Source organism: Ursus americanus, chromosome 30 (genome assembly GCF_024610735.1).
Source record: "Ursus americanus isolate L20-20 chromosome 30, mUrsAme1.1.p, whole genome shotgun sequence".
Classification (NCBI taxonomy): Eukaryota; Metazoa; Chordata; class Mammalia; order Carnivora; family Ursidae; genus Ursus; species Ursus americanus.
The window spans coordinates 16,559,697-16,579,921 of record NC_142156.1 but is presented as its reverse complement, the minus strand read 5'-3'; the positions used below and the strand labels follow the sequence as shown (position 1 = coordinate 16,579,921).

Below are 20,225 nucleotides of genomic sequence, written 5' to 3'. Positions count from 1 at the left end.
ATGATGCTGAGATAGCTTTGGCTTCTGGGAGTGCAGCTTTCAAAACGAATGTCTAACAGAACCTAATATTGTCAAGTGCCTGAGCATTCGGGGAGGGCACGAGGCCCAGGGAGGCAGGGTAAAAAGGGTCACCAGGAAGTGGTAAATGGTTACCATTACCTTTAAAAGATGAAGTCATAAAGGAGTTGATTATGACATTAGTCAGGATGAAGAGGCCACAAGCTCTCCCCATAGCTCCCCTCAATGAGGATAAGAAATAAAAGCAGCTTTATATAACTTCCCTGAGGTCTCCTAATGTACCAACGCAAAAATGTGTTTGCTCCAGGCTGAGGGCAGTGCAATGTTGGGGGGTGGGGTGGGGAATGAACCTCACGTTGCACAGGATTCGGCTCTAGGGGCGGGGCGGTTCCTGAAGGGAAAGGCTTTTTTCCCTATTACTACTTTACTCCTTCCCGTCACTTAAAAATTTTTAACTTTAAAAGCTACATCTTGGGGGGCCTGGGTGGCTCAGTAGGTGGTGTCTGGCTCTCGGTTTCGGCTCAGGTCATGAACTTAGGTCCTGGGAATCTGCTCATCAGGGAGTCTGCTTGAGGATTCACTCCCTGCCCCTCCCCCCGGCCTGCACGCATGCTCTCTCGCAGATCTTTAAAAAAAAAAGCTACATCTGTTGGTGTAGACACCATGCAGATATTCTAGGACTCCTACTTCAAGAAACTTCAAGACAAGAGTGAAAAGGGCTGGCCAGAAGCAGAAGCCTGTCAGAGGCTTGGTGGCTCTTGGTGGCTTCCTAAACTCGCTTAAGGTGAGAGCCAGGTCTTTGAGCAGTGTAGACATCCCCCAGCACCATGAAGGAGCAGGAGCTGGGTCGTGAGAGACTCCAGAAAAACTTCCCTTCCACTGCCAAGAAAGAAATTAACGCAGCAGAATTCACCGCGGCAGTTAATTCAGCTTTATCCTGGAGAAGACGAAATCACTTTCCTCAAAAGTGAGAGCAACTTTCCTTTTTTAGATAAGCCCATTGACTTCATCACGTGAGCCCGTCTGCCACCAGCCCAAGCAACGTGGCAGAGTGCACAGCAGCCAAATTTTAAGGATAGTATTTGTAACTTGTGTATCCCGACTGTACCAGGAGAGGGGTTTCCAAGTGATGACAGAAGGTTGTTCATTTGTGATTTGCCAAGCTCTCTACACTCTCCTGGCTGGCTGTTTCGTTTCCTAGCCCTCTGCTGAGGACAACGTCCCTGAACAAGCATCGAGCTGGGGATTGCTTCAGGGCTTTGTCTTTCCCCGTGTATCCTAACCAGTCACATCTGGGACAGTTTCAAAGAAGAAACAATCTCAGCTGGCGATAGGGCCTGGGAAAAAGTCTCTGGTGTATAAATTGCTTTCCGTTTGCAAAAAGAGTTGTGTGCTGAGTCTCAGCCTATCCCAAGCCTCCAAATTCCAATAATTTTCCTTATTCTACTTTTTATTAGTTTGGGAAGTTGGAGCAAAGGGGTGGAAACATGAATAATCTAGCTGCTCACTCTATTGTTGAGGGGATGATTTTTAATGCGTCTTTTAAATCCAAGGTCACGGACACTTTCTTAGGTTATAGATACAAGCTCCCAAGCAAATGTCAATCAGAGAGACACAAATTTCACACAGGGCAAAATCATTTCAAAGTTTGGTTATTTTAATGCAATTTCATTGTTCAAGGTAGTACGGATATATTAAGTGGTTCATTTCTATCCTCAAGAAAACACGAACAGTCTCTATCTTATGTAATTTTGTCAAATTCAAACATCACTCTTTGACCCTTTTCAAAAACATTTTCTTAATGTACCTTGATAAGATTCTTTATTTCTGGAAAAAAAATTTTAAACCTTCAAGTAGTTAGGAAACATTTGCCTATTTGCTCATTCCTCAGGGCACAGCCTTTCAGAACACTTAGCCCACCTGTACTGAAGAGCTCTGTTCTCCCAGCTGGTGGTAGGGCTGCTTGATGGAGGTGATCATGGGAAAATGAGGAGCGAGCAAGCTTTGTCAACTACTTCTAATTCTCCTAATTAGTATGCTACAATCCACCCCAGCTTCTGCAAGGTCAGACATGCAAGACAAGTACTTGGCCAAAAAAGCAGGATTCTAACTAGTGTAAAAATAGACTTTAAATAAAATAGAATCTCTATAGGAAAGAGAATTAGGTTATGCTTTACATTCCCGCTCTTGCTTTAAGATATCTGTATATATAAGTCCAAGGGGGACTTGTAGAGTTGGTCTGCCCTAAGTAAAAATTGAGAATCTGAGTACATTCGTTTTGCAAAGTTACAGGTAAGGTTTTTTGGGAAATGCTACAGCATATCCCACAAAAATGGATGGTGATTAACAATACAGTTTGTGTGCTAACAAGTAACATGTAAGACGTTTAGGCCAAAGGGGATGGATGAAGCCTAATCATAGGCTAAAAAACAATTCTAAAATATGATCATTTGAAAACTCTGGCTAATTCTAAAGCAGAAAACAAACCCCATCATTTAATGGCACATCTTGTTAACCTATCCGGCTACCTCCTTTGGAAGCTTAAATTCCAACACGGGTCTTACATTAAGTTTGCTTAATTACTGCGTATTATGAATTACTTAACGTTAAGGTTTCTCGAGAAAGTACACAGCCCCTCTGTTGGCTCACAACAAGCATTGCATGACTGTTTTAAAAGGGCTCTGTTAAAATTCTCATTTTCGGATTTAAAAACAGCCTTTGGTTGTATCTTAAAAGCATCATTGAAAATCTGCCCAAGCTCCCTCTAGCCGCAACCTGAACATGCAGCCCGATCTTCTGTAAACATTCAGAAAATACTGATCCCAGCAAAATACACAATCAGCTAGTCAGAGGCCTCACTCTGCGTTTTCACACGGATGATAAATCTGCCTGCTGATTCTTGCTAGATGCTAGGAAATCCACTCCGAGAGCTGGGTCTTGGAGCAACCCTTTGGCCTCCTCCTTACTTGAGGTTCACAATGTGCTGTGGAGTCATCGAAAACAAAGTAGAAGCGCCACCATCTTCCCTACACTGGGTCAGCTCAGCCTGTGCGGGTTGTTTGTTTTTCCTGGCTAGCCCCGGAGCAAGAGATGGCGGCTGGTGACATGCTAGTGACTGAAGGTTTACGGGCCCAGCCTCTTTTCATGTGACCTTCAACCAATTCTTCAATTCCCAGATGCAGGGAGGGATGACAATGATAGGAGACTAACACTAGGAAATTTTCATAAATCCTCAGTGGCCAGTGCAAACCTCTCTTTAAAGCAGCTGCTATGACCTCAGGTAACGTGACCATTGAGGTTACCAAAAAAAAAAAAAAAATTCGATGTCTTGAATAGACCCCAGAACTGAATGTGAAATACACCGACTCAATAAATACGATGGAAGAATGCACAGCAGAGCTGGGGCTTCTATCAAGTAGGAAGGCAAAATGGTCATTAGAGAATGTCTGAGGTTAGTGAACTATTACGGTGGAAAATAGCAGCCACCTTTTAAGACCCGGCCCATTTCTATCAGCTCTCCTCGCCACCGGCCCTACGGTTGCTACAGCACACGCAGCAAAGAAAAGATCCAAACAACGGCGGCTCCGTCCCCACTTGTACTTATTCCAGGTCCACCCTCACATGTAGCTGAAGCCCCAGCACACCCTCGCCGTGCCAGGGAAAACAGTCTCAGGGACATCTACTTCCCAGAGGTCACTTGCCCCTCTTGCTGCGGCCTTTCCTGGAGGGCAGTTTCCCACTGCCCCCCGAAGAGGGGGGGCTGGAGGCCGAGGCCATGGCGATGTTGATCTGTCCCTCCTGGATTTCCTGCCGGGTCTCAGCAGGCAGGTGGTTGATCTTCTGCTGAGCCTCCAGGTAGAACATGACGTCACGCAGCTGCTCCTGGATCTCGGTGATCTGCAGATCCTTCTGGTCGCAGGTCTCCTTCAACACCCTCTCCTCCTCCTTCAGTTTGTTCTGCAGGAGGACTTGGTTGGCTCGCAAACACTTGTTCATTTCCTGCTCCTCTTTGAGCTCTGTGGTGAGTTTGGCCACTTTCGTGTTTAGCTGAGTGCACCTTTTGCAAAACAAAGGAAGACAAAAGCATGTTTTCATTTGCTCACACTGTCCCCTTTCTGCTCTGGGATTGAACAGAGGCGCTGTGATCTCAGAATCCATTTAGGGACTGGACTCCTCCCTCCTGCGGTGGAAGGGGACTGGTGTGCTGCCACTGCAACAGCTTTACAAAGCAAGGATTTTGCTCGCGTTAACAGCGTGGCTTTGGGACGATTTTTCTAAGCATCAGAAATTTTTCAATTGCAGAAACGATTCTGTGATTCATGGTAAAACTCCTACTGCTTCTCTGTATTGCAGTCTGTGGTTAAATAGGTGGCCTAGAGATAACAGCCTACGATAAAGAAGTTATGAGGAATAGTGACATTCTCGGAGAGTCAAGTGCTCTGACCCCCCTGCGTTCGCTGGAGGAGAGTTTTCAAGAACAGGGAGTGCCCTATTCTTGATGCTCAATCTTACTCATAAGTAAAGAATTAGAAATTAAAACACCATTTGAGATACCATTTTTATGTATCAGAATGCCAAAGAGCTCAGACGTGGGGAAAGAGGAACTTCCACGCATTGGCACTGGGGCGTGAACTGCTACAAACTCCTTGGAAGTCAACTTGGCAATACCTATAAAAATCAAAATTTCACATGCCCTCTGTCACACCTATTAGAAATTTATCCTACAGATTATATCCTACAGAATATATTTCAGACCATGCTGAAAGAAATCGGGAGAAAAATACTCATTGCAATAGAGTTTACAGTAGTCTAAGACCTGAGACAATTTAAACATCCATCAATAGGGAACTGGTTAAAATTATCATGGGATCGCCAGACAATGGAATACTGTGCAGTCTTTATGAAGATCAAGATAGATCTAGATGTAGCAATATGAAAAAAAAAATCTCCAAAACAGAGTATTTTACCAAACAGAATGCCTAATTTTTTTTTTTTTTTAAGAAAAAAGATTATGTTTGTGAGATGTTAATACAGGTACAGCAAAAGATGTGGAAGAGTAAATATCCCCTGGTACTATTCATTCATAACGGTAACCTCTAGATAGACAGCATGGTCTACAGGGTGGAAAAGACCTTCCAGTTTTAATTCTTTCATACAGTTTGTTAGGGAGCTGAAAGTATAGGAGAATATTTTAATTTCTCTTAATGTCGTAGTGTTGTTTTTACAGAAGTTAAAAAAAAAATCCTCTGGGCACCTGGCTGGCTCAGTCGGTAGAGCACGCAACTCTTGATCTCAAGTTTTAAGTCTGAGCCCCATGTTGGGTGCAGAGATTACTTACAAATAAAATATTTAAAAGAAAACAAAACAAAACAAAAAACCTTTGGTGAAGAGTGTTGTGTGTGATGAAAAAATTTTGAAACAGTGGTGACAGTAGCAGGATGTTGTGAATGCCACTTAATGTCATTGAATTATACACATACAGTTAAAATGACAAATTACGTTATATAGATTTTGCCACAACGCAAAAAAAACAAAAACCAAAAACTCTTAACTCCTACTTTTGACAAGGGGGAAAACCAGTGAAGGGTAAATGGAAACTCTTTGCACTATCTTGGTACCCTCTGTAAATCTGAATTTCTTCCAGAATAAAGGTTTATTAAACAAAACAAAACAACAAAAAAATAAAAAATAACTTTTAAAGCTATCCTCCTTAAATTCATTTTTTGTCCATTTGTCCAGAGGTAAAGAATCAGTTATTTCTGAGTACACGTAAGCTAGAAAGGTCATTTCAATCAGCAGCAACTACCCCCCCACAGAACGGTAGCGGAGCACGTGCTTGCCACTGTTCTTGAGCTTCTCGCCCCGCACTCAACGAGCCTGCTAACTCCTCTCTAAGGCCAGGGTACAAGCCATCTCGGCTTAGCCAGTCACTCTCCTAGCTGCCAGTTCTCAGCCACGCGGCTCAGAGAAGCTGCAGCTCGAAGCATAAGGCAGTTGCTTTCTAGAGGCAAAAATGAAAGATATTCGCGCGTACAATCAGCTCAGACGTCAAGGGGAGAGCGCTGCATTCCACACGGCGTCCGTCTGGCACGAAACGCTGTAGTTTTTAATAAATGGGAAGTCACAGTTAAGTTTGCTCCATATACAGGGGGGCCCCTGAAAACCTAGTGATAGACACACTTGAAAAGTGTTTCCACCGGAATGAAGGAGATTACCTGTTTATGAGCCTGTTATAATGAAAGAGCTAATTAAAAGAGACCAATTACACCTACTTTCTTTCCACAGACTGCTTTTCTTTTAGGAGATCATTTAGTCTGTGCTCCAGATTATCACATTTCTCAATGGTTTCTTTAAATTTGGTCTTCATGTTGTTAATCTGGAAGAGCAAACAGAGGTCAGTTTCACTTCACAGAGGCATAGTTGAGGGGTCTCGGGGCTCACTTCACCATTGTCTCTTCAGTCACCTGTCTGTAACTTGGACAAACCAAACTAAGAAAAGGTGAGACAATCATTTGAAAGAATCTCTGTAATGGAAATAAACATTTTGAGAAACCCTTTCTGCTTTACTGTTCCTCTGTCCCAGGGTGATCGGGAACCACTGCGTGCCAAGCGGAAGACTCGGGAGTAAAGGAAGAGCTTCAGGCGGCAGAGCAGGAGACGGTCTGTCGGAGGCCAGACCAGAGCACCCTCTCTTAACTCATCACTTTTTTTTTTTCCTCCTGAGATCACATTCCAAAAATTGCTATCCAAATAATCTAACAAACTAATCTAATCTAATCCAAGAAAATGGTGGTAACTGATTTTAACTGTTTGGGTCCCCCCCACCCAAAACTGTATTAATTTTCTCATGTACCACAAAGCCACGTGGGACATAAGCGGTTCCTGTTTTGAGTTAACTTATAAGCGCAATATAGAGAGAATGAATTCATGTCACATTGTCTTAGAAACTGAAGAGAATTTTAAAATTCTAGTGTATTCTGCTTTGGAAACCAAGAGTCTTTTGTAGTCTAGCTAAGCAGACGTTGGATTCACTCAGGTGTGACGATCCACACAACTGAGAAATGCCTCAGCTCTACTGGTGTAAGGACACAGGGCGAAGTTGAGGTGGGAAGAAGTAGTGAGGCCGGGTGGACCAGGAGGCAGTAATAACAGGAACTGAAAGGGACTGAGAATTTAAATCCTACAGCCCCCATACCAGCCAGGTGTTTTGTAAGCAGTATCTCCTTTATACCTTGTAAGGAGCCGGGGACTTCGATGTGGCAACCTTTTACAGAAACAGGCTTACAGAAAGGTGACGCGATCTGCCCAAGGTCACCCAACTAGACAGAGCATGGTGGGTCCAGGACTGGACACCAAATCTGGGTCCAGAGCCAAGTTCTAAACCTCCCTGTACCACACTGCAGGCCACAGCTGTACAGCCAAGGAAAAATGACCCTTGGGCAGATGTAAACTCTCAGCAATGTCCGTCATGTTAGAAAAAGGGCCACTGCTTTTAATACTTTCTTTTAAAAACTTGCCATACGGCCTGCCTAACAGATTTCTAACAGCACTGTTGTTTTTTAAATAAGAAAATAACTGTAGAAATTAACTTTATAGCCAACTTCCGTTAAGTTGGAAGAACACACAATTAGAGGAAGATTCCTCTATGTCATAAAAATAAAAATAGCTTCAAAATTGCTCTAATTCGGGGTGCTTGGGGGGCTCAGTTGATTGACCGTCTGCCTCCGGCTCAGGTCATGGTTCCAAGGTCCTGGGATCGAGCCGCGAGTTGGGCTCCCTGCTCAGTGGGGAGCCTGCTTCTCCCTCTCCCTCTGCCTCTCCCCCTGCTCATGCTCGCTTGCGCTTTCTGTCAACTAAATAAATAAAATTCTAAAAAAAAAATATATTTTTAATTGTTCTAATTCTAGTTTGGTATTTATTTCCTCCTCAGTATTGTTTTAAAATAAAAGACCATGAGATGCTTTATACGTTTTCTCCTAAACTGACTCCTGTTACTTTAGGGAAATTGGAAAGGACAAAAATGACTATCAAAAGGGATCAAACTGCATGTGTTCTGCTCACTGAAGATACTTAGGCCAAACGCACTTAAATCAAGATGAAAAATAATCAAGTAACCCCAAAACGCTCTTTAATATTGCTGTAGACAAATGTTACGATGGTTTAAATCAGTGCCTTTTTAAAACATTTCTGACCACGAGTCCGCAGTAAGAAACACTCAGTATAGGTACATGCACAACCGACACCAAGAGCTTCACAAAACAGTATTAAACGATAATGCGCTCTGACATTTTATATCCCTCCTATCCTGTAAAATAAAAGGGCCAGCTGTGCTCCACCAAACTCATTTCACAATCCACAGCTGGAAAAATACTCATTTACGTGGAGCTCCAGGTCCGATGAGAAAAGACGGATCTGTAGGGGAATTCACCTGTCCTGACTGCCTGCTCTATGTTCTTCCTACATGGCCCCACTAAAACAAGAACCTTCCAGAGGGCATGAGCTTCTACAGCAGACACTCACACGCTACAGTAATTGCACTACCTAAGGCACGGTGGGGGGTGGGGGCAGGAACAGTGTTGTAACAAGTCCACAACGAGGCCCACGCACAAGAATATCCGTGAGTGAAACGCATGGTCTGATACTGTTTCTCTCTGCACATGCTCTCCTGCTGGAGGTGCCAATGGACAGAGGACCAGTCAAAAAGAAGGACAGTGGCAGGAATAAAAAGTCTGCATCACCCATTAACTTATGGATAAGCGACATTTGTTATTAGAAAACAAAACTTCCTTTTCAAGCCCTTCCAGCTTTTACATAGGGCTGCCCTGGCCTCCATCTTACCCCTACGTAAAAGGAAGCACAAGTTCCAGTGTTTAGCTTTCCTGCCCCTTGGCTTGCTTTTCATAGGCATTTGTTAGGGAATGCAGTTAATCCTAAAGAATCTTAAAAGGTGGAGAGGACCCTAAGCTTGGCTCTCAAGGGTCTGCGCGAAGCACTTTAGGCATATCCCCTGTGCAAAACCTGATCACTGAGGCTGTGTAGAGTTGCCAGCGTTCGTCCCTGGGACTTCATAACTTGACACCAAGTGGCAGCGACCCGTGCTCTGCCTCCTGAGTGCTGTCGGAGGCATGTCCTTCCCATCCGTACTCCAATCAAGCCCTATTCAGAACTAGTCCATCAAGTGACCCTGAGTGCCTCTGGAAAGGCACTTTCATCACTTGGAAGGTTCTTGTATGAACTACATCAAGAACTTTTAACTAAAGATCATGTTAAAGCTGGCGTTAAGCCTTAATTTTAGAAGCCTGATTTCTCCTCATTTGTAGGCCTATCCAGGAACTGGGGCCAAAGGGCCTGGCACGTGTGTAAGCCTGGCCCTGCCTGCTTAATTCCAGGGTAATCCTAGCTACCACACAGACGAGACCCAAGCCTGCCTCTGCAGTCCCTGTCTGCAGGTCTACTTATTGCTGGAGACTCGCAAAGTTACTAAAATAATCATTTAAAAAAATTTAAAAGCCTGTATTTAAAACTAAGAGGATCAGTGAATTATGAACACTGTCCCTAGAACCTGAGAAAGGTTCCTGGAGCCCCCATTATACATGAACCCTCGGGAGCTCACTAGTTTCCAAACTCCCTTCTTTGGAACTGTCAGGGTTCCTTGCACAAGCTGGAGACAATGGGAAAAGCAAGCGAGGCTCTGCGCCCTCCATCTGCGTTTCCACTTTTCTCTTTCACCTGCTGGAGTACTGAACTGGCATCTTCTTTAAAGGATTTTGTTAAAATCCAAAAACCTCTGCCCTAGATAAACAAGGAACCATGGGAACCACTGAAGCTCTTGCACCTCTGCCTCCGTTTCTTCTCTGTGATTTCGAAGAGCTCGGCACCATCTTGCTGCCGCAGAAGCCCACACGCAGCTCCTCAAAGCAGCTGTTCTCAAGCTGACAAACCAACTGGCTGACTCAAATTACAGGCCCTCGTGTACATACTTCTGTTTTTTTAATGGAATTGCACAAGGCACTAGAAAACCTGATCGAAGTTAACAAATCTCTCCCCAATCAAAAGTACCAAAATACTCAAGTCTTTAAATCCAAGTCTTCTTTTTTAGGGTATATAGCAGATACTTTATTTCTTCCTCATATTTGGTGTAATGTCGAGCTCAGCATACAATTTAATCCACTTGTCCTGATTTACTGATTCTAGGTGAGAATACATGTTGGCTTCCCTCTCCTTAAATAATGCTCAGTTGGCTGCATTTGCAACAGCATATTTTTGTCTCTTCCTTTTCCTCTTTTTGACTAATTTCATTCTTATTGTGGTCTAGAATTTCTTGTTGCCTGATACTGCCTTCAGGGGCTAAGTCTGTAAAATAATGATGATTCATGTTTTTAACCACTTCTCTCTGGAATTCTGATCTAAAGTTAGATTACTGGCATGAGCCAACTGATTCCAAATTCTTTTCTTTCTTCTCTCTGTGCACTGCATCCCCCCCGCCCCGACCCGACTTTAGTGAGCCATAACTGACGTATAACAAAGGTTTCTTTTTAGAGACAAAACAATTCTTTATCTCTGTATCAGACTAAGGAAGATCCCAGCATTCCTCTTTTCTTGTATCCTGCCTTCTCCCAACGCAACATCAGATAGCCCTGCCATATGGCACGTCAGCAGCACCAAACCAGAAACTTACTTCCTCTGCTGTGTCCTTCTCTATCCGAACTATCTTGTTTTCCCAGTAGATTCGCTGAGATTCCAGCTGGCTTGTTAGTAAATACGAATACTAGAAACATAGAGAATAGACACCAAAATATCAATCACTGTAGTTTCTTAAATTCAATTAAAACCCAACTTTTAATCACCCACAGAAGAGTAGGTATAATCATCAGGGTATGTATTACATCTTGATTACACTCTACTCAACAAACCAGGGGAATAAAGAGATGTCAATTACACTCCTGTCCTGGGCTTACCATCTAGTCTGGACAAGCAAGCAAAGAAATGTACATTAACAAATAAGTTATTGCTCAAGCTAACTTTAAGAACCACAGGTGTTTAAATCAAAGTATAACTCAAATCAGCTCAACCCCCTCCAGGAAGCTGTCCCTGTCCCTCCCAGCCTTGGGTTAAGCAGTCCTTTCAGCTCCCCTGGTATAGTGCCTATCATTAGCAGGACTTAATCACCAGGTCTCCCCGACTACACTACCAACTTGTTGGAAGTGAGGGTTTTATCTTTATTTCTGTAGCCCCAGTGCCTGGCACATGCTGGATGTCAAGAAACGTTTGCTACCTGACCGCATGAATGAATGAACAGTATCCTTTAACTACAGAGAAAGGATAAATGGCTTATGACAGTAGGGTCTGGCAGGACTTCTGAGAGAAGGAGAGATTTGGGAGGGCTTCTGATAGACAGGAGGAGACAGGTAAAGACAGAGATCTGATTCCAGAGAACTAGTGGACCCAGATGTAAGCTGTGGACATTCAGGATCTCTTCAGGATGAAGGAGTAACATCAATTAGGCGACGGTGCAAGGTATGGAAACTTATGGAAGGCTCTGGGGTATTATATTAAGAAATGTGGGCCATGGAGTGGCAACATCACATTTGCATTTCAGAAAGACCATTCTAAAAGACTAACAGAGATCTGAATGTGTTTGTAAGCTAGAGAAGAGAATGAAGGTGTCAGAGAGAGAAAAGCCAGGTGGGGGAACTTGTGTGTGCCACTGGAATGGGCAGGGGGGCTGATCAATGCTGCACTCCCAGCACCAGGAAGAGCGGCCGACAGACAGCAGCCCTTGATAAATATTTGCTGAATGAATGTACTTAGAGTTAATGTGGAAGGGTTGCTTATTCTAAAAACTTAATGTAAAAGGTTTAAACTTATTTTTTGTATCAATACATTTAGTAGTAAAAACATCAGCTTTATTTTAGGTCATTCTACTGAATCTATCAGACCATATAAGTCTGGAGCTGAGCGATTTTCAAATATCCATTTCCTCCCAAGGTTAAGTTGTTTGTTTTTTTAAAGACTTTATTTATTTATTTATTTATTTATTTATTTATTTATTTATTTGAAAGAGACAGAGTGAGAGAGAGAGAGAGCGTGCGCGAGCATGCACAAGCAGGGGGAGGAGCAGAGGGAGAGGGGGCAAGTAAACTCCATGCTAAGCGTAGGGCTCAATCTCAATCGACTGCCTTCGGCTCAAGTCATGATCCCTGGGTCCTGGGATCAAGCTCCGAGTTGGGCTCCCTGCTCAGCAGGTAGCCTGCTTCTCCCTCTCCCTCTGCCACTCCCCCTGCTTGTGCTCGCTAGTTCTCTGTCAAATAAATTCTTAAAAATCTTAAAAAAAAAAACAAAAACGAAAACAAGACTCGTGTTAAACTTCTCCTTCATTAATGTAAAATTTACAGTACAACAATTTTATAGTAGATGGGATTTATTGCTACAGTGAAAAATCAGATTGTGCTACTTTTGTTATTTCTTCAACTATATGCATACCCCCAAATGGCTTCGTGTATATAAGCATGAAATTCATAAAATACATACTTTGAGTATGTAAGTGTCTAATTCATAAAACGTCTAAGATATACAAAAAAGTTTCCCAGGCATGGAAAGATGCTACTGGGGTTTCCTCATTCTGAACTGCTCACTGTCCAGCTGCTACTGGGATGCCATCAGGCAGATTCTTAACTTTCAATTTTATTGCAGCTAGAGGACCCCCTTAATATTGAGCTTGAGACAATGAGGAACACCACATTCAAAATAATGAGGTATGGTGAGACTTAGACTTTCACAGAAGATCATCAGACAGGTAGCAATGACAAAACTTTTTTAAAAAGTTCACATACAGAGGAAATGACAAAATTAAAAGCCCAAGCCATTTTTTAAGTTAGGACAGTAAAAAGCAGGTACTTAGTAATTACTAATAAAGTATCTTACCTCTAACTGTAAGGCATCTATTTTCTCTTCCTGGCAAGTATCACCCTCACATTCATACTGTACTATTTTTCCATCTGTTTTACTTGCAACCAGTCGATGAACATAGTTATCTAAAGAAAAGGATAAATGCACCAATCAAGGCTTGTTTGGCTTGTTTCTTCACAATGAAAAGAGTCTGCATACACTTTTAACTTTGACAAAGGTTTTGTTTTTACGTGTTCTGAATTAAAAGCCTTACAATACTTCTGTACAAGTGGGCTAAGTCATCTGACTTTAAGCAAGAGTGAGAGGGCAAGTATGGAAGTGTTAACTCTCTTTATAATGTGCAATTCAGGCCATTCGTAGGAAATAGTGCCCTACGGGGCACCACGAGAATTTGAGTTTGCCACAGCTGTCGGGAAGACTTCAAGCTGGGAGGGAAAGCGGAGAGGTTCCCAGGGAGAGATCATGCAGAATGGATCCGAATTAGAAAATGGGCACAGTGTTCACCTCCGGCGTAGTCCCAGACTCGATGGTTGGTGAGCTGCATGGCGTACGTGTGCTGCGTTTCCTCAAAGTGCTTATAAGCATGTCGGCTTACATACCGTCCACATCCTATGTGGCCACATATTAAACAAATCCACAGGTTCTGCCACAGAGAAGGTAAGATCTTCATTAGTTATACAAAAATGCAAGACCTGGCTCACTCAGAGTGGGAGGGAGCCTGACACAGCTTGAAGCTGAGTTGTTTCTACAGGAGTTTTGAATAAACATATGTTTAAAAACCCAAAAAGCAAGGATGCTTTTATGGGTCAATCATTTTCCCGTTCTGGGTTTTAAGGAACTCTAGGTAAACAGCAAGACAAATATTCACAATTTATCAGCCAAAGTCTAGTCGTTTTCAAAAAATAAATAAAAAACAGAGTATTTTGCTTAGGAGTGTAAAATGATTTATTTATACTTCTTGCCTGACCCTAGACAAAAAAGAAAAAAAAGAATCGAAAACAATTTCAGCCACAAAGGGCAGAAGCCAACCCCAGACCGTGAAAGCTGCGCTCTTTTCCAGCAGCCAGCAGTACTTACTTCCTGCACACCACACTCGAAACACTTATTCTCTTCTACTGGCTCTGGCGTCTGGCAGTACCGGCACACAGGACACCTGCCCAGGACACCAAAGGAGAATGGTACAGATGAAGCACAAGAGACGGCTGCTACAGAACCAAAAGTCAGAAACTGCATTTTCCATCTTCGGTCTCTTACACACACTGTGTTTATCCTAACTAGTGATAACACTTGCAAGTTATTATCAAAATGAAATGAAAAAATCCAAAATCTTGATAAAGGAAGAAGAAAACGAAGGAGTCTTGATCTGCTTCATGCCTTCTTCCATTCTTCTGTCTAAAGCTTAATCAAAGAACTAAATATGTACAGGTTAGAATTAGGGACTTGATATAAGTTATTAATTTTATGTCCGGTTATCCATAAGGTATTTTTACTTTCAACAATCTACCTTATTCCCATTTCCCAAAGATCTAAATCACTCAAAATGTACTCTGCTCCCAAGAGTTAAAACTAAAATCTGTAATAAATTTCACCAAAAAGAAGTTAATGTTGGAACACACATGGCATGTTACCATACAATGAACATGTGGGAGAAGATACCAGTGCCAAGTACTCAAGTTTCAATTTACAAAAAGTCAGTTAAAACGGCACTGAAGGCAAATTCACAGAAACAGAATAGAAAGGTAGATGAATACCAGGGTCTGGGGGAGGTGGCAATCGGGAGATGTTGGTCAAGGGTTACAAGGTTTCAATTATGCAAGATGGATCAGTTCTGGAGAACTGGTGTTCCTCAGTGTGACTAGAGCTGACAATAATATATTGTTTTGGAAATTTGCTAAGAAGAGAGACTTTGGCTGTTCTTAACACACACACACACACACACACACACACACACAAAAGGAAAATGGTAAAGGTGTGAGGTAAGATGTTAATTGGCTTGGTGGTGAACATTTCATAATGTGTATGTATATTGAGTCATCGGGTTGTACATTTTAAATATATACGGTTTTTTTAAGATTTTATTTTTAAGTAATCTCTACCCCCAACGTGGGGCTTACTCTACAGACTGAGACAGCCAGGCACCCCTAAATACATACAATTTTTTGGTGATCAATTATACTTCGATAAAGCTGGGGGGGAAAAGCCATTAAAAAATCCATTAATGCCTTTCTGTTATACTCAAGACAAAGTAACACTAAGTACCAGTCATGAATATTTCTGTCAGATGGGCAAAAATGATAGAAAGTAGGTTATAATTGAAGCTAATTATGAACTGGCACCAAGTAGAAAGAATGCTTAAGACAGAACTAGTATCCATTTGTTACCCAACTGAGTAAGTACAACCAAGAAAAGAAAATTAGCAGGAAGAACATGAAGTTCTTATCACAGATAAGGAGGCTCGATCTGCATTTCCTAAGGGAGAGCTAAATGATCTGGTCTCTTTGTTTATTATCAAAAGAGAAGCCAGACACACACCCTGATGTCGACAACAGCATTATCAATAATAGCCAAATTATGGAAGCAGTGTTCATTAACAGATGAACGGGTAAAGAAGATGGGCCATATATATACAATGGAATATTACTCAGGGATCGAAAAGAATGAAATCTTGCCGTTTGCAACAATGTGGATGGCGCTAGTGAGTGTAATGCTAAGTGAAATAAGTCAGTCAAAGACCAATACCATATGATTTCACTCATATGCGAAATTTAAGAAACAAAACAAACAAGCAAAGGGGAGAGAAAGAGACAGAGAGACAGACAAACCAAGAAACGGACTCCTACCTAAAGAGAACACACTGATGGTAAGAGAGGGGAGGGGGTGGGGGAGGGGTGACTTAGGTGACGGGATGATGGGGGGCTCTTGTGATGAGCACAGGGTGATGTATGGAAGTGCTGAATCACTCTACTGTACACCTGCAACTAACGTAAAACTGTATGTTAACTGGAATTTAATTAAAAACTTAAAAAAGAGAGAAGCTGGAAGACAAACTGGAAGACACAACAGGAATGGCAGCTGTAGTGAGCAGCAAGCTGTCTTGTCGAAAGTACGAACCAGCTCTGCGTCATTCCTTTGGTCTGTGTGGCAGCTGTGTGGTAGTGGTTGGAAAAAAAACACAAAACACGAATTCTGAAATCATTATTTCCTACATTATGCCAGAATGATCTTTCTGAAATGTAAGTATGATCCTTAGAATAAAAAAGAAAAAAGGGAAAAAATTACAAAAATCACCTTATTTGTACTATACATGTGTATTCTATGACATACCATCTCATTGATTAAGAGATAATTAACAGTTTATTAAATGCTTCCTTCTCCTTAAAAATAACTTTCGAGTTGTCATCTTATTTTCCTGAGGAGTATTTGGGGAAAACGTCCCAGAATGTCCTCCGAGATCTCATCTGTCAAAAAACTACCCTTCAAGACTGCATACCAATGCTGCCTCCTCCATGCAGCCCTTCTTGACTACCCCCAATGGGGAAGCCATCTCTATTTCCCTCCGATTTCTACTTTGAATTGTATGCACCTATGTAAGCTCCCTTAGCTGACCGAACTTCCTTGGGGAGGATCTATGTTTGATTCTCTCCCATCAGCACCCAGCACTATACGGTGCATGTAACTGAGGCTCAAAACATATTTGTGGAAGGAACTGTGTTTCTGACGCTAGCCGCCAGGTTTGTCCATATAGAGGGTTGAATTCTAGTCCCAGTTCTGGCCTTCTCTGCAGGACACTTTGAACATGCTATTTTTTCATTTCTGGGTCTGTTACCTCCTCTGTAAAATGAGGAGGCTGGACAATATGGTCCCCTGAGCAAACTTCCAGCTTTAAAAATGCTATGCTTCTGGGGCAGTTAACCTGCACTGAGAGTAAAACTGGAGTGGCAGGGAACAAAGAAGTGTCCAAAACATAAACACTGTAGAAGACGGACACAAGACACAGATAAACACTTTATGGAATGCCTACATCAGAGTGTGGCTTTATTCAAGGCAAATTTAAACCTGGACAATTCTTTGACGAGCCCCCACATGATACCCCAGAACTGACTGAAGACACTCTAGAACTGGGGCAAGATTCTCATCAAGCTAAACAGGCTAGAGAAAACCCAGGGTTTATTTGTCTGCTCAGGAATGTTTTCTGAGCTCCTACTACGTGCCAGGTCTCCTGCTAAGTGTGAGGGCACAGTACTGAGCAAGCCAGACAAGGTCCCTGCTCTGTGAAAGCTGGCATTCTTCTGGTCACTTGGGGGTAGACAACGGATTCCTGTGGATGTATGTTCACCTTCCTAATTTCTGGGCTTTGACATGTGATCTTTCCTTCCCATGCACACCCCTGCCCTCATACTGCCTTCTCTCAGGTCCCCCCCTTCCCTGGCTAATGCCTCTTCATCCCCCCGAGACTGAACTTCTTAGGCAGCCCTGGCTATATCAGGGCCCTCGTTCTCCAGTTGTAATGCTGCACACTGCTCCTTTGTAACCCCTGTTATGGCCACGACTGCATATTTATCTGTGTGATTATTTGATTCTGTGTCTTCCGCTCTGTAGTGGGAGACCCAGGCCAGCATCTGATTTACTCTTCTAGCTAAGTCCTACAGCACAGTTTACAAAGGGAGGAACAACCCTTGATTTAAAGAAACAAAAACCAAGGTACAGCTTTCATCTCAGTTCTTTGCCTGTGCAATGCCACCCTGCAAATAAGGCCTCTACTACAGCAGGAAACAGGAGAGTGTAGGCATATGGGTGCTTCATACTTAGCGACTGCTATTATTACTGGCCACTCAGCCATCAACAACATGCTAAATCTGAAATATTAGGCTACCATAGCCCAAATGGTAAGAAAACCAAAGTAAACGGTAAACATCAAGGGCAGGTGAAAAATGAAATTTTAGACCTAGATTTCATTTGGGTAGAAGAGCCTCAAAGATCGGCTTTACCTTTTTTTTCTTTTCTTCCCCCCCCCCCCTCATTCTCTGGTTCTTGGAAGCAAACAATTCATGCTGCTTTTGGAAATCCCACATAGATTCTGAATCAGGATACTAAGAAGGACGTGGTCTAAGAATGCTGACTGATTCCCACATGAACTGAGGCAAGTGAAGAAAAATGGAAGGCTCTTCCGTGTGACCTCTTCACTATCATGGCGCCCAGGTGTATGAAGTCAAGCACTTGGAATGGTTCATTTTTGGTGGTGGCTATTTTCAATTCTGGCAAAGGGTCATAACGGGCTTTGACAGGGTGGGGGACTCGCTCCTACACTCACGTGGTATCATCCCAACGCTGCAGGCACTGGCTGTGGAAGCTGTGGTTACATAACGTGGTGAGGATGCCGTTCACGGACTCGTCCATGCGCTCCAGACACACTGTGCACTTGGGGAGCTCGGTCAGGTCCATCACGGGGAGGCTGGCGCCCTACAGGGAAACACCTCACATAAGCCTAACTCTTCATCCATGGTTCAAATATACGTGTTCTTAACACTAGTTTTCCTGCTGCTTTTTGACTCCTGGCAGGATGTTCTCAACATTTTTGCTCTGTGCAAATAACTTAAATTGGTAAGATTTTCATCCATACAACAAATATTGATTGAGCACCTTCTATATTCCCGGCGCTGTGCAAGGCACTAGGGACAGGATGGTGAATAAGCCAACAAAGATCCATGCCCTCACGGAGCTGGTACTCTGGAAAGGGAGACTGCTATCAAGGGCTTAGCAGAGAATCTGAAGTGTTACCAGACTCCTGGCTCTAATTCTACGGCTCTGTAACTATATTAGAACACAAATGAATAAAAGCAGAACAGGAATGGAACAGAATGATTTTTCCACGGAGTAAGTTAAAACTTAACACTTCCTACTAAGTGATAATAGTATCAACAACACTGATTTATTCATTCATTTAACACACACTATTGAGTCCTTGTTTTGTGTGCCAGACACTCTTCTAGGTGTAGCACAATGGTGAGCAAAACAGATTCGCTAAGTCCAAAACAACAAAGGCAGGCCTTATCCTCATAGAGCTTATCATCTGCTAGAGAGAGACAAAAGTCAAATTTTTTAAATGACCAGTGGTCATAAGTGCTATGAAGGAAAGGTATAGGAAGCTATAACAGGGTGTGAAAGAGGGGGCATGATGGTCTGTGGTCAAGAAAGGTACCCCCTGTCCCTCCCCAAGACAGGGACGTCTGACTTGAGTCCTGGCAGCTGTAAAATGAGCAGGAATTACTGAAGCAAAGGTGGGGAGGTGTGCACATAATGACACGCTGAGAAAAGTCACCTTAGGGGCACCTGGGTGGCTCAGCCGTTAAGCGTCTGCCTTCGGCTCAGGTCATGATCCCAGGGTCCTGGGATCGAGCCCCGCGTCGGGCTTCCTGCTTAGCAGGGAGTCTGCTTCTCCCTCTCCCACTCCCCTTGCTTGTGTTCCCTCTCTCACTGTCTCTCTCTGTCAAATAAATAAATAAAATCTTAAAAAAAAAAAAAAGTCACATTAATCTATGGTCCCCGAAGAGTAGCTGTTCACAGGAACTCTCTCATGAAGCCATGCTCATTTAGAGAAGAGAATCTCTAAAACTAGCACAAAGGAAGCTGGATTTTATCATTTGTCAATTTTTATTTTACCCAATCTAATGACAGAACAGTCAAACCAGAACTGATTTCCATCAAGCAGATTTCAAAGTAAAAAGACCTTTAGGTCTGCTCTCAAAGAAAGAAAACCTTAAAACTATAACAGAGCTGCTAAATCTACACTTTATAGAATGATTTAAGCGAACACATTTTGTAGGAAAAGGTCCCACGGAAGATGGCAAATCAGAGCAATTATAGAATGTTATCCAAACAGAATTAAAAATTAGGAGAGGGCTCAAGGGTTGATATTTAAGTAAAAATGCTTCTTTTAGGTTCTAGGCCATGTTTCATGGACCTGGAATAGATGAACACTCAATTTCGATAACAGATAATTTTTTTTAAACACTTTGGGATACTTTTAAAAAACTGAGATAAACATTTAATATAAAATCTGCCATATTTAAAGTGTTCAATTCAGTGGGTTTCAGTATATTCACAAGGTCATACAACCCTCACCAGTAATTCTAGAACATCCCTGTCACCCCAAAAAGAAATCTTGTACTCACTGCAGTCACTCCTCATTTCTCTCCTTCTCTTCCCCCAGCCCCTGGCAACCAGTAATCTGCCTTCTGTCTCCATGGATTGGCATACTCTGGACATTTCCACAGATACCTTAACATTCAACCTTATGA

At 42.6% G+C, this 20,225-nt stretch overlaps 1 protein-coding gene across 3 annotated transcripts in view; it reads right to left on the bottom strand.

Moving 5' to 3' along the window:
- Positions 1-1,654: 1,654 nt before the first annotated feature.
- Positions 1,655-20,225, bottom strand: part of BRAP (BRCA1 associated protein) — a 90,679-nt gene continuing 72,108 nt past the window's right edge. For all 3 annotated transcript variants that reach the window (XM_045776634.2, XM_045776642.2, XM_045776659.2), the window contains 7 exons: positions 18,239-18,387; positions 14,005-14,080; positions 13,432-13,570; positions 12,943-13,052; positions 10,697-10,786; positions 6,291-6,394; positions 1,655-4,075 (listed from right to left, as the gene is read on the bottom strand). In XM_045776634.2, coding sequence (XP_045632590.1) covers positions 3,712-4,075; positions 6,291-6,394; positions 10,697-10,786; positions 12,943-13,052; positions 13,432-13,570; positions 14,005-14,080; positions 18,239-18,387 — 1,032 coding nt within the window. In that variant the 3' untranslated portion in view covers positions 1,655-3,711. The remainder of the gene's footprint in view (positions 4,076-6,290; positions 6,395-10,696; positions 10,787-12,942; positions 13,053-13,431; positions 13,571-14,004; positions 14,081-18,238; positions 18,388-20,225) is intronic.